At 39.0% G+C, this 11,346-nt stretch overlaps 1 protein-coding gene across 1 annotated transcript; it reads right to left on the reverse strand.

The window, feature by feature from the left end:
- Window positions 1-607: 607 nt before the first annotated feature.
- Window positions 608-9,863, reverse strand: RHO (rhodopsin). The gene is made up of 5 exons (XM_032212219.1): window positions 9,503-9,863; window positions 6,013-6,181; window positions 4,397-4,562; window positions 3,251-3,490; window positions 608-730 (listed from the first exon to the last, which is right to left on the reverse strand). The coding sequence occupies exons 1-5, from the start codon at window positions 9,861-9,863 to the stop codon at window positions 608-610; spliced, it is 1,059 nt and encodes a 352-aa protein (XP_032068110.1).
- Window positions 9,864-11,346: the final 1,483 nt, after the last annotated feature.

Here is an 11,346-nt window from a genome sequence, read left to right on the forward strand (position 1 = left end):
CTAGTACACAAACATCAGATTGTAGTGGTGCATTTTGATAATATTTCTGCAAATTAAGCTCAGATAAGTCTCCGAGTATCGTAAGAAATTAGAAAATAAAAATCCTAGTCTAATTGCTACTACGAATGTGCAAATGTTCATTGAATACAAAACTTAGGAAAAGGATGGGAACCCAACAGAGGCAGCAATGTGTACTTGGGACAGATAGCGTCAAACAGCCTTAAGATAAGAATTAAATGCATTTGTAGCAATACAAGCTAATGCTTCAGGGTATCTAACTAAGTTTGGGGCCATTAACCTTCTTGTTCTTTCATGGCGCTGATTTGATTTGCATCACTTAGACTGCAATCCTATATGACCTATCTGCAAAAAAAGCCGGTCCCATTTTGCAATATAAAACAAATTGGATCCCATCTTCCAGTTTAAGAGTAAATAGGATTGCAACTTGAACATGTATAGCTTCATTCCCTTGTCATCACAATCTGCAATAGGGAGTTTATGCTGCCAGGTGAATTGGAAGTGGTGTGAGGCCAACAAAATGGTGAGAGGGAAGAGTATGCCGTCACTCAAAGGAAGTATTCAGAAATCAAAGGCTTCCATACAAGACCTACGCAGGGGAAACCTGACTTGTAGAGACCGTAGATGTCTCGGTCTTGGTGCCAGCAGAAGTGTCATCCTCTGCCAAAGGATTCTTTCCACAGCAAAGCGTGGTGAGCATACAGTTGCGGAACTATAAATAAAAATTAAAAGATCATTAGCACATGCAACTTGCATCATCGGGAACAAGCTATAATAATCATCTCAAAAGATCAGTGGTAATTCTAGAATCTGGAGCACGCTGATGGTTGTTCTACCAAGAAGTGCATGTTCACAATTGGTCCTAATGCACCAACTGCAGCCCTTCCTCAGCTGCAGATTTAGTGAAGGTTAGCCACGGTTAGGTACATATTAGTTCCAATTCTTCTCAAGTACCACAGTGTGCTTTAAGTTGGGTCTTCAAAGTAGCCACAAAATGCAATTGGTATAAACTGTGATAAACAGGTTGTTGATCTGTGCATGATATGGGGACCATATGATGTCTGTTCTGGGCACAACTTAAGGTGCTAATGTTGACCTTTAAAGCCCCACATGGCTTACAATCAGATGACCTGCCAAACCTCCTCTCCTGCAATGAGCCTCCCCTGTGTCTGATACAGTGGTGGGATTCAGCCAGTCCGCACCTATTCGGGAGAACCTGTTGGTAACTTTCTAAGTAGTTCAAAGAACCGATTGTTGGAAGAAATCTCCTTTTGTTTTTTTTCCACTTTACAGGGCTAATCCTGTAAGGAAGGCAGGAAGGAAACATTCTAGTGTTGTTTCTAGCCTAATCTTTATTGCCCTGCTTACAGAAACTGCCTCTCCAGTTAACTCTTATTACATTGCAACAGCTAACGCAAAGCGCCCATCGACCTGAGTGACCTTGAGTTGGCCAAGCCCACATGATCACATGACCACTGATCCCCACCTACCCAGATAGTCATTAGGGCAGAGAACCGGTTGTTAAATTATTTGAATCCCACCACTGGTCTGATAGGTGCTTGTGAAGATGCCTCCTGTGCCACAAACCTGGCTATTGGATACCCAGGGCTTTTTCGGGGTAGTTCCAGCTAGGGAATCCCTAAATACATAGCTAAGAAGATGTATTTAATTCTCACCCCCCCCCACCCCGAATTTAGGGTGATGGCAAGGACACAGCTCTTTGGTCAAGCTTTTATCATTTTAATCATTTGAAGTTTCAGCCTACTTTAAAGTCATTAGTTTTACGTGCTTATAAAATGAATATAAATTGAACTTGATTTAAATTGCAACAATCGTACTTTTTTGTTATTGTAAACTGCCTTGAGAGTTGCAATGTAAATGTAAATGTAAATTTAATAATAAATAAAAGGCATAAAAATCTGGACACTGTTGTGTGTATTCATTCATAAGGGCAGCCTCCCACCATCTGCCTCCTTCCGCCTCCCTGGCCCTTTGATTAATTTGGAATGATGGGGTTTGTCCCAAAGGTGCTTTCTCCAAAGCCAACTGGACTTTGCTTTTTCTATGAAGACATTTCACTTCTCAACCAAGAAGCTTCTCTAGTTCTGAGTAAAGTCCTTCAATTCTTCAGTTAGAACTGAAGAAACTTCTTGGATGAGAAGCAAAACATCTTCAAGAAAAAAAACAAGTCTAGTTGCCTTTTTGAAAAAGTCTGGTTGCCTTTTGGGACAATCATGACTGGGTGATTAGGACTCTGCATAGACGATGAGGTTTGTAGTTTAATGTAACTGGCTGGCATAGTTGGTTAAGTCTTTATTTGTCTTTCCATGGCAGCTCCTCCTGAAATCCTAAATAAAGTGCTTGTGTTTATCTTAATTGATCCCTGTGTTTCAAGGTAAGTGAAAATCATTGGCACCCTCCAGACACCAAGGAAATAATTCATAAGCCTATAATTCATTCTGCTTAAAATAACAGAGTTCAGCCTTCTTGCCTTGAAAGGCTCACAAACAGTGAGATTCGTTAGCAGCTTCATTTGATCCAATGAAAGAAGGAGAAGCTTTTGGTATGTTCAAGGGTGTAAGAACATCTTCTCTGGCCCCAAACTTCAACCCCTAACCCCACCTCCCTCTGCCCCACACACCCCTTGAACAGTTGCTTGGGATTTTCAGACTGATGTGTCAACCCAGCAAGATGCATTGCTGCTTAACACATAATGAAGCCACAAAATTCACTCAAGAGAGTGGATATCAGAGGTGGGTTGCTCCTGGTTTGGCCTGATTCAGCTGAACCAGTAGTGGTGATTTGGCCTGGGTCGCAGAACCGGCAGTGACCCAGGCTGGCCATGCCCCTGAACCGGTTCCCTGGTCACTTTTGCCATTGCCGTCATATTTCTGCGCATGCACAGAACAATTTATAGTCAACTGTGCTTGCACAGTCAACATGCGCAAAGCGCAGGTGCAATGAACCGGTACCAACTGGTACAGGAACCCACCCCTGGTGGATATGTCATGGGCTAGTTTCACTTGCCATCTGGCAATGAAACCACTGAAAGTTCTGTTCCTTTACCCCAATCCTGTGTTTATAATACAGAGAATAATTAGTCCACCTGGCAGGGTCTGCAGCATGAATTATTATGACGTATATTGGAAGCACTTTAAGCACTTAGGGAAAATGCTGTAAATGCCCATCATCGTTACACTCTTGAAAAGCCGTGGCAACATTTCCAAGTTACCTGTTTGTTCATTACGATATAAATCACTGGATTGTAGATTGCAGAGCTCTTGGCAAAGAAGGACGGGATGGTCATAAAGACAGGGCCAAAGTCAGATCCTTGATGAGTAAAGATATAGAAAGCCACCGAGGCATAAGGGACCCAGCAAATAAGGAAGGCAATCACCATAAGGATGACCATACGAGTGACTTCTTTCTCAGCCTTCTGGGTGGTGGCTGATTCCTGTTGCTGAGCAGCGGCCTAAGAAGCACAACAAGGGACGTGGTTGAGGCTTTACAACTGTGCTGTTTAGAATGGACAGATGTTAACTGAAGGAAGGACCATGCACACTGTAAAGCATGTGGAACAGTTGTGGGATTCACTTACCTTCCCTACCATTAGCAAATGTCTGCGCATGCGCACGATCTTCTGCGCATGTGCAGTGCTCACACATTACCTCAGGGTGGGTGGGTGGAGCTTCCCGCAGCCACCGCTACCGGTTCACTCGAACCGGAGAGAACTTGTTGAATATCACCTCTAATATGGAAAGAAGAAACTCTACATTATGTGGAGCTCTCAGAAAACATGTGCGGCCTGAAGTCCTACCTGTAGCTGACACATTGTGCATGTGTGTGTGTGTGTGTGCGTGTGTGTGTTTAAGTTAAAATTAAATGTAGTAAACATAAGGGGGGGAAGTCTGGATAAAGGAAACCACTTATGAAAATAAGTGGAGGAAGTTTGAGAAGAAGGTGGGTTTTACTTCACACCTGATCATTTGGGGGTTTGCCTATCCCCCATTGTTCTCCTGTCTCCATCTTCATGAGGCCCTAACACAAATGCTTCCATAAATTATTATAAATATAAACTTGGATTTCTTTCCAGGAAAGCACATATCTGGGATGCTGGAGAAGGATCAGTCAAAAATCTATTAGAACTTGGTGAACTCTTGGCACTTGATGTAACTAGAAAAGCCTGGGAAATTGCAGATACACTGCCGAAGATGGTGGAAGTGGTTATGACTATAACATTATTTCCAAAGAGAACCAACCAATCAAAACATTTAACATCTTAACAACTCTGGTTCTTATTCTCCATGAGTGGATTAAATGTTTTCAATGTGAATTGGTCTGGTGGAGAAAAGGTTCTTCTTTCTTTAGAATCACCCACCTCTTTAACAGTGCAGATAAGACGACCGTAGCAGAAGAAGATGACCGTCAATGGAATGACAAAGTGTACAAGGAACATATAGATGACAAAGGACTCATTATGGACTTCTGGGGTTGGCGTATAATAATCAACTCCACATGAGCTCTGCATGCCTTCTGGGATATACCTGTATTTAAATAAAATATAGTGAAATATTACGGTGCTGAATTAAGTAGTCATAAGGTAAAGGTTCCCCCGCACATGCGTGCTAGTCGTTTCCAGCTCTAGGGGCAGTGCTCATCTCTGTTTCAAAGTCGAAGAACCAGGATTGTCCGAAGACGTCTCTGTGGTCATGTGGGTGGCATGACTAAATGCCGAAGGTGCACAGAATGCTGTTACCTTCCCACCAAGATGGTGCCTATTTTTCTACTTGCATTTTTTACATGCTTTTGAACTGCTAGGTTGGCAGAAGCTGGGACAAGAAACGGGCACTCACCCTGTTACGCGGCGCTAGGGATTTGAACCGCTGAACTGCTGACCTTCTCATCGACAAGCTCAGTGTCTTAGCCACTGAGCCACCGTGTTAAATAGTCATACTAGCCCTTTAATATTGTTAATATGTACACTACTTCCCTAAATAAGGGAAAATTATGTAGGCTTTGTGACTTTGAAAGAAGGTATCTTGGGAGAATTTTTTACTTATTTGAGAGTAGTAAGATTTCTTTCTTTATTTTTATTTTAAGATAATATCAAGTAACTAAGAGCCAGTTTTGTTTAGTCATTAAGACATCAGGCAAGAAACTGGGAGATTGTGAGCTCCAGTCCCATCATGGGTACAAAGCCCCCTGGGTGAGCTTGGGCCAGTCATTCTCTCTTAGCCCTAAGAGGGAGGCAATGGCAAACTACTACTGAAAACCATGCCAAGAAAATTGTAAGGACTTGCCCAGGCAGCCTCCAAGAATTGGACACAATTGAGTGAAAGGGGAGAAAAATCAGGTAAACAGAACTAATTCACTATTCTGGCTATTGTGTTAAATAGCTATTCATTTGTTTCTTCATTAACATATGAGTCTGTGCATTTGGTACCAGTCTTAGAGGCTTGGAACTGCTGAGGCTTTTAGCCAACTCAGTTGGCTGATATTGATTTGAATAGTCACCTTATTTATAAAGTTACATACAGAATAGAGGAGGAGAATAAGAAAAGCAGAAAGATAAGGAATGTGGACATGCACATTAAAAGAGGGGTTTAACCCTAATAAATAAATACAGGAGTGATATCGTTGAGATTTTGGATATTCACAGCTTGGTGCCAACAAAAATTCTCTGTATAAGTTATTTTTCCACAATAAGATTTTAAAAAATGATGATTTGAAAAAAATCCAAAAGCATCTGAATTTTTCCAACTTGGCATCTGATGTATTGAGCCGATCAATGATCATACTGTATGGGGAATCCTGAAAATTGCTGTTCAACACACCCAGAAAATGCCAGGTTGGAAAAGACTGACAAATTTATTACCTTGACTATCTATAGCAAAAGATATGATTGGTCCACCTCGATCTACATATTAGTTCTATCCCCATTAGCTCTTTTATATCCATACATCAATTCAAAGCAGGGATTCAACAGATACCCACCTTGACCATCCAATCAGAGGAGGAACAGCACAAGCCAAGGCCATGATCCAAGTGAGAGACACTCCTATGATGGCGTGAGTTTGGGTGAAACGGAAGTTGCTCATGGGCTTACAAACTACTACATATCTTTCTACAGCCAGGATTACGAGAGACCAAAGAGCTATCTCACCTGTAAGAGAATAAAGCAACCACTCGGATAAATATTAGAGAAACAACAACAGAAAGGTGGGAAAACATTTCCATGACCAAAAATGAAAATATTACTTTCTGATTTACATTGTTGTGATCCTTCATAACATTGTTGTATCGTATCATGTTGCATTTATGTGCTTCCCACTCAGAAAATAACCTTGGGATATTTTGCAAGGATAAAACAAGGTACAACAGTAAAATGAAATAAAACCACCTAATAGGACATAAAAATCCAGACAGTCATATAATTAATTTGCATTTAAAAATTTTAAGACCATAAGTTACAAACAAAAGTGTTAATATTTAAATGCCTGCCAAAGGGCAAAATGTTGATAGATGTACAGGGAATATGCCAGCTTGATTTCTTTAGGAAAGAACAGAGAGAACCTCAGGAGTAAAGGCGTTGGGAGAAGAGACTTCTGGGGCTCTTACAAGCAGTAGAGATGGGTGGGGAAAGAAGGGTTCTTCATCTTGACAGGACATAAGCTGTTTAGGGATTTAAATATCAACAACACAGTACACTCTGAGGCCCTGTCCCTGAAAATCTCAGGTTCTGACAACTGCACGTCAATGAAATCTAATCTTTTCATTAGCCACATTCAGTCTTTGGTCTGGGGAAAACAGTGTAGATCCCTGATCTGTACAATTTTGAACAGGGGTGGAAAATTAACTGGGGATTAATGTAGGTATATTAGAGTGTAATACTTAAAATGGCCAGATCCAATAAGCAGTTTTTCTACTCTGTTCTTCACCAACTTTAACTATGTATTTTTTTAAAATTTGTTTGGTTGTCAAACATGTACAAGATAACAAGTATAGGTATGAACATAAACATGAACATAGGAAGTAAATACAGATAAATGGGGACAGTAAGACAGGGACAGTAGGAACGCTGTTGCGCTTATGCACGCCCCTTTTACAGACCTCTTAAGAATGGGGTGAGGTCCATGGTAGACAGTTTGAGATTGAAGCTGTGAGGGTTTGAGGCTGTAATTGTCTCCAGACATTCTGCCACCTGTAACATATTACAATAACCCATATTAAGGGTTTGCCAATAGATGCAGTACAGGGCAGATAGATGGACCATGACTGCTACAAGGCACGAAAAGCGAGCCATTTTTCTATGGTAGATTGATCTTATGTATTGTAACTGCCTCAAGATGCACAATGGTAGAAGAATAATGAAATCCTTCAACGGAGGAATAGATTGTGAAAATGTCAGAACTCACAGAGAGGGCAAAATTGAACCTGTTGGGGCAGATTAAAAACAACAAAAAACTTTTCTGAAAGACTAGAAACCTTATACGGACTTTTTGCTGAAAGAAGAAAGAAATTAAATGATGATTTATGGGTTTGAAGATTAAGATAGATATGGACTAAATGAGGGCCTGGAGGAATTTATATAATATCTAAGGAGGAGTCAGGGTTATAAAATTGTAACTATCTGTTGAAAAGAAGATCAGAAATCATTATATTTCTTAATTTTATTTTCCTTTTTCCCCGTTTCTTTCTTTCCTTTCTTTCGATTTGACTTTTATTGTATGGAAAAATATTAATAAATATAAATAAAGTCAATATTTTTCTGAGGAATTTTCAGATTGGTGATGTAATAGGGACATTGTAAATAGAATATTCTGGGCTCAATCCTTGGCACTTCCAATGTACACCAAGCATCAGAGAAACCTTTGGGGATAATTCTGTTATCCAGAAAAGTGGAAGTATCAGGCTGCATCTTAGCTAAGTACTCTCTTGACATTCCCAGGATCTTATTCCATGTCTAATGAGTCTCTTTGAAAGTGTCCTCATTTTTTAAGTTCCATCTGTATATGAATGTGGCAGATCTCTGTAATTTTGCCCAGAGCTGTCCCACTTAAATGCACAGAGTAGGGAGAAATTTAATAAGGAAAAAAAAATAAAGCAGCCAATCCCTTTTCCTGCCCATCCTAAAATATCTATATAGGTTTGTTTATCTTTTTATATTTTATTCATAAAATAATTCAATCTGTGCAACTCTCTTCTTCAGACAGTTATTGCCTAGGGAAGTATATTTATGCCCAAAGAAGGAAACATTGGCATGAAAACACAAATAAGAGTGGGTTAAACATTTAAACTAAATTTGTTTGTCAGTGATTGCATGACCTCTGTAAAAGCCATACAATAAAGATAATAAATAAATAAATAATAGTGAAATAAGTTACGATTAGGGCCATTGCTGTTCTCTACCCCTCTAGCTCACACATCAGAATTTCCAAACCTTCCTCAAAATTGTAAAAACCCATCATTTTTCATTCCTTTCCATCTCCAGTTTTGAACTTCAACAACATTCCAATATTTATGCCTTAAAAGTCACAACACGCCTTTTATTTCTGTCTTGAAGAATAGTTGAATGTAGGATTTGTCCCTCAGAGCATTTAAGAAGGGCGAGTTCTTGGAACATTTTAAAAAAATCTAAATGTTAATTTTTTTCAGTGTCTGCCTGCACTCAAGCAATAATGTTGGAGCAGACACTTCTTAAAAGTTTGCTTCCTTCTCAAGGAACTTCATTAGAAGTTTGTTTCTTTTGTAGAGTTTTACATTGTTTTTGTAAATCAATGGAATTTGTACAAAAGCCACCTTCCTAAACTTTAAACATTCCAAACATGAAATAAGCTGAGATTTATCCACTTTCTTTGGTTATAAATAATGGCATTCTAAAGAGAGGAAGACTTTGGTAGAATTTGTTTTTCCTAGGTTATTTTATTTCAAAATTAGGGCTCCTCTGAGCCCAGTGCATTTGAGTAGTAAAATATATAATAATAAACCAAATTTAAATCATTGTAAGATGATGTTTCAAATTGACTTGAACACATAAATAATTTTTAATGCTTTAAATTTACTGCAGACTGGTGTGTCGATTTAGTAAAGTTTGCCAGTCCATTAAATTGTGAAAACTTGCCACAGACACCTATCATTAGCCTGAACCAGACAAAGATCACAGTAAGAATTTTTGTCTAAAGAAGAAGGTTGGTGAATAAATTAACAAAGTTTTTATATTAGTGTTTTTGTATCCGAGTGTGATTTTTACCATTTCATAGCCACATTAATAACTTGGTTCTTTTTTTTAATTCTGCTCGCATTTACAGTAAGTACAAGATACTACATTCAAGACATAACTAGAATTTTAATTGTTTTGAAAGTTCTGCTTTGGTGTTATAAAGTACATGCTAAGAACCCTACAGGGAAAATCTGAACTATGTAATGACAACCTACAGGTTCATTAAGGGAAAAATGACACCAGAGGAGGAATTAAAATACATACCACCCAATGTAGCAAAGAAGCCTTCAACGTTGCATCCTACTGTCCCAAAAATGAAATATCCATTCATGGAGGTGTACATGGTGGTGGTGAAGCCAACCAAAACCATGAATAAATTGGCTACTGCCAAATTTAACAGGATGTAGTTCAGGGGTGTTCTGAGTTTCTTGTGTTGGATGGTGACGTACAGGGTTAGAAAATTGATGGGAAGTCCAAGCAGAATCAGAAGAAACATGTACGCGGCCAAGGCAGAATATTGCCATGGATCTGCCAAATAATATTGGGGATACTCAAATGGACTCCGAACAATACCAGTCTTGTTCGACATAGGGATATAGAAATTAAGGCCTTCCGTTCCATTCATGGTGGCAACTTCTTAGATATCTCGTTTCCAAAAAAAAAATGCCTGTCTTTCTAATTCTCTTCTTATATATGAGCAGATATTTGTTGAGCTGCTCCTTCCAAGCTAACACTGCTCCCTTTATAAAAGGTGACTCTGGTTAAGACTATGTTACTGGTGTCAGCAAAACTTAGACTTAGGTCAACATCAATCATAATAATCCAAGATAGAATTGGTCCTTGCATTGACACTCACCTAGTACTGTGCCTTTATTTCAAAAGAGCTGTTAAGCATATGCAGATACCTAGTATGGGGAGCGACACGGACATATGAAATAGGGCGAAGGACATATTAGTCAGTCAGCCTCTGTCTAGTCCAAGAGGCTGCTTTGTGCTATTTGCTCATGCCAATACAAAAACATCACACCTTCCTTCTGGAAAACCTCACCTGTATCAGAAGGAGGCAGCCCACTCTCAGTACTAATACAGAGAATGTGTAGCAATTTTTAGGGCACTAGTTCCTCATTCACATTGTCAAATGAGGACAATGGGCACATACAATAGTCCTCATGAGGCGAAATAAGAATGAAACTGATCTTAGACTTATATTAAAGAACTAATTTGCATTTCAACTTGACTACCATTAACCATCATTTATAATGTGCCTACCAATTCAAACATCTCTACAATTAAAAACCAAGCACAAAACCAAGTAATGCAAAACAGCATTGTCACAGTAAACAGAAAACAATAAATAATATCCTGACTACATCTGTATAAAAAGGTAAACTAGAGCTGTATTTTTCAATTGATAAAGCAGAGGTGAGACATGTGGCATAACAGAAGAATTTTGAAGGAACTTGGGGGAGCCCATTGGCTCTACTTACATGAGAAATGAAAGGGGGAAAGGAGAAATTTATCCACATCTCCTTAATCATTAACCGATCCTCTTCTTCCTGCTTTATGGAATGTAACTGTAATTTGACTATATCATATCATTACAGCACTGCTTTTGTAAGTAAAGAATATTCCACTCTTGTGCAGAGGTATCATTCCCTCTCTCATGGCTTTTATGTAATAGCTATAGAAATCAATGCATACACTTCAGAACTGAATCCTTCATTCTGCATCTGTTGAACTCTTAAGTTATCCTATCATTATCCAAAGCAGAGTTCTAATATACTTAGGTTAACTACACAACCTGCTTCCCCACCCACCCACCCAAGTCATATGTTCAGAAATCCCTTCTGGATAGTAGCCAAAAAGAACTGATAAGAGAAACCAAAGATATTCTTGAAATTCCCAGAAGCACAAATGATCCCCTATTATTTCCGTGGATAATTGCTGTCAAGTAACTTGTCTCTTGATAAAAATGGGAGCAAAGTATACATTACAAGAAGAAAATCTATTCTAGGGGATATTTATAGTCAAAGGTTACATTAAGATTAATTGAACAGGTTAATCAAGACTAAAATAGGTCTTCTGATTGATTTCACATAATGGTTATG

The sequence above is a fragment of the Thamnophis elegans genome, chromosome 2, assembly GCF_009769535.1.
Source record: "Thamnophis elegans isolate rThaEle1 chromosome 2, rThaEle1.pri, whole genome shotgun sequence".
NCBI classification, from domain to species: Eukaryota; Metazoa; Chordata; class Lepidosauria; order Squamata; family Colubridae; genus Thamnophis; species Thamnophis elegans.

Coding starts and splice junctions, on each gene's coding strand:
- RHO (XM_032212219.1), bottom strand. CDS start 9,863: ATGAATGGAACGGAAGGCCTTAATTTCTATATCCCTATGTCGAACAAG. Junction 6,182..9,502: donor CTTCTTTGCTACATTGGGTG/GTATGTATTTTA, acceptor ATTCTCTTACAG/GTGAGATAGCTCTTTGGTCT. Junction 4,563..6,012: donor CCTCTGATTGGATGGTCAAG/GTGGGTATCTGT, acceptor ATTTAAATACAG/GTATATCCCAGAAGGCATGC.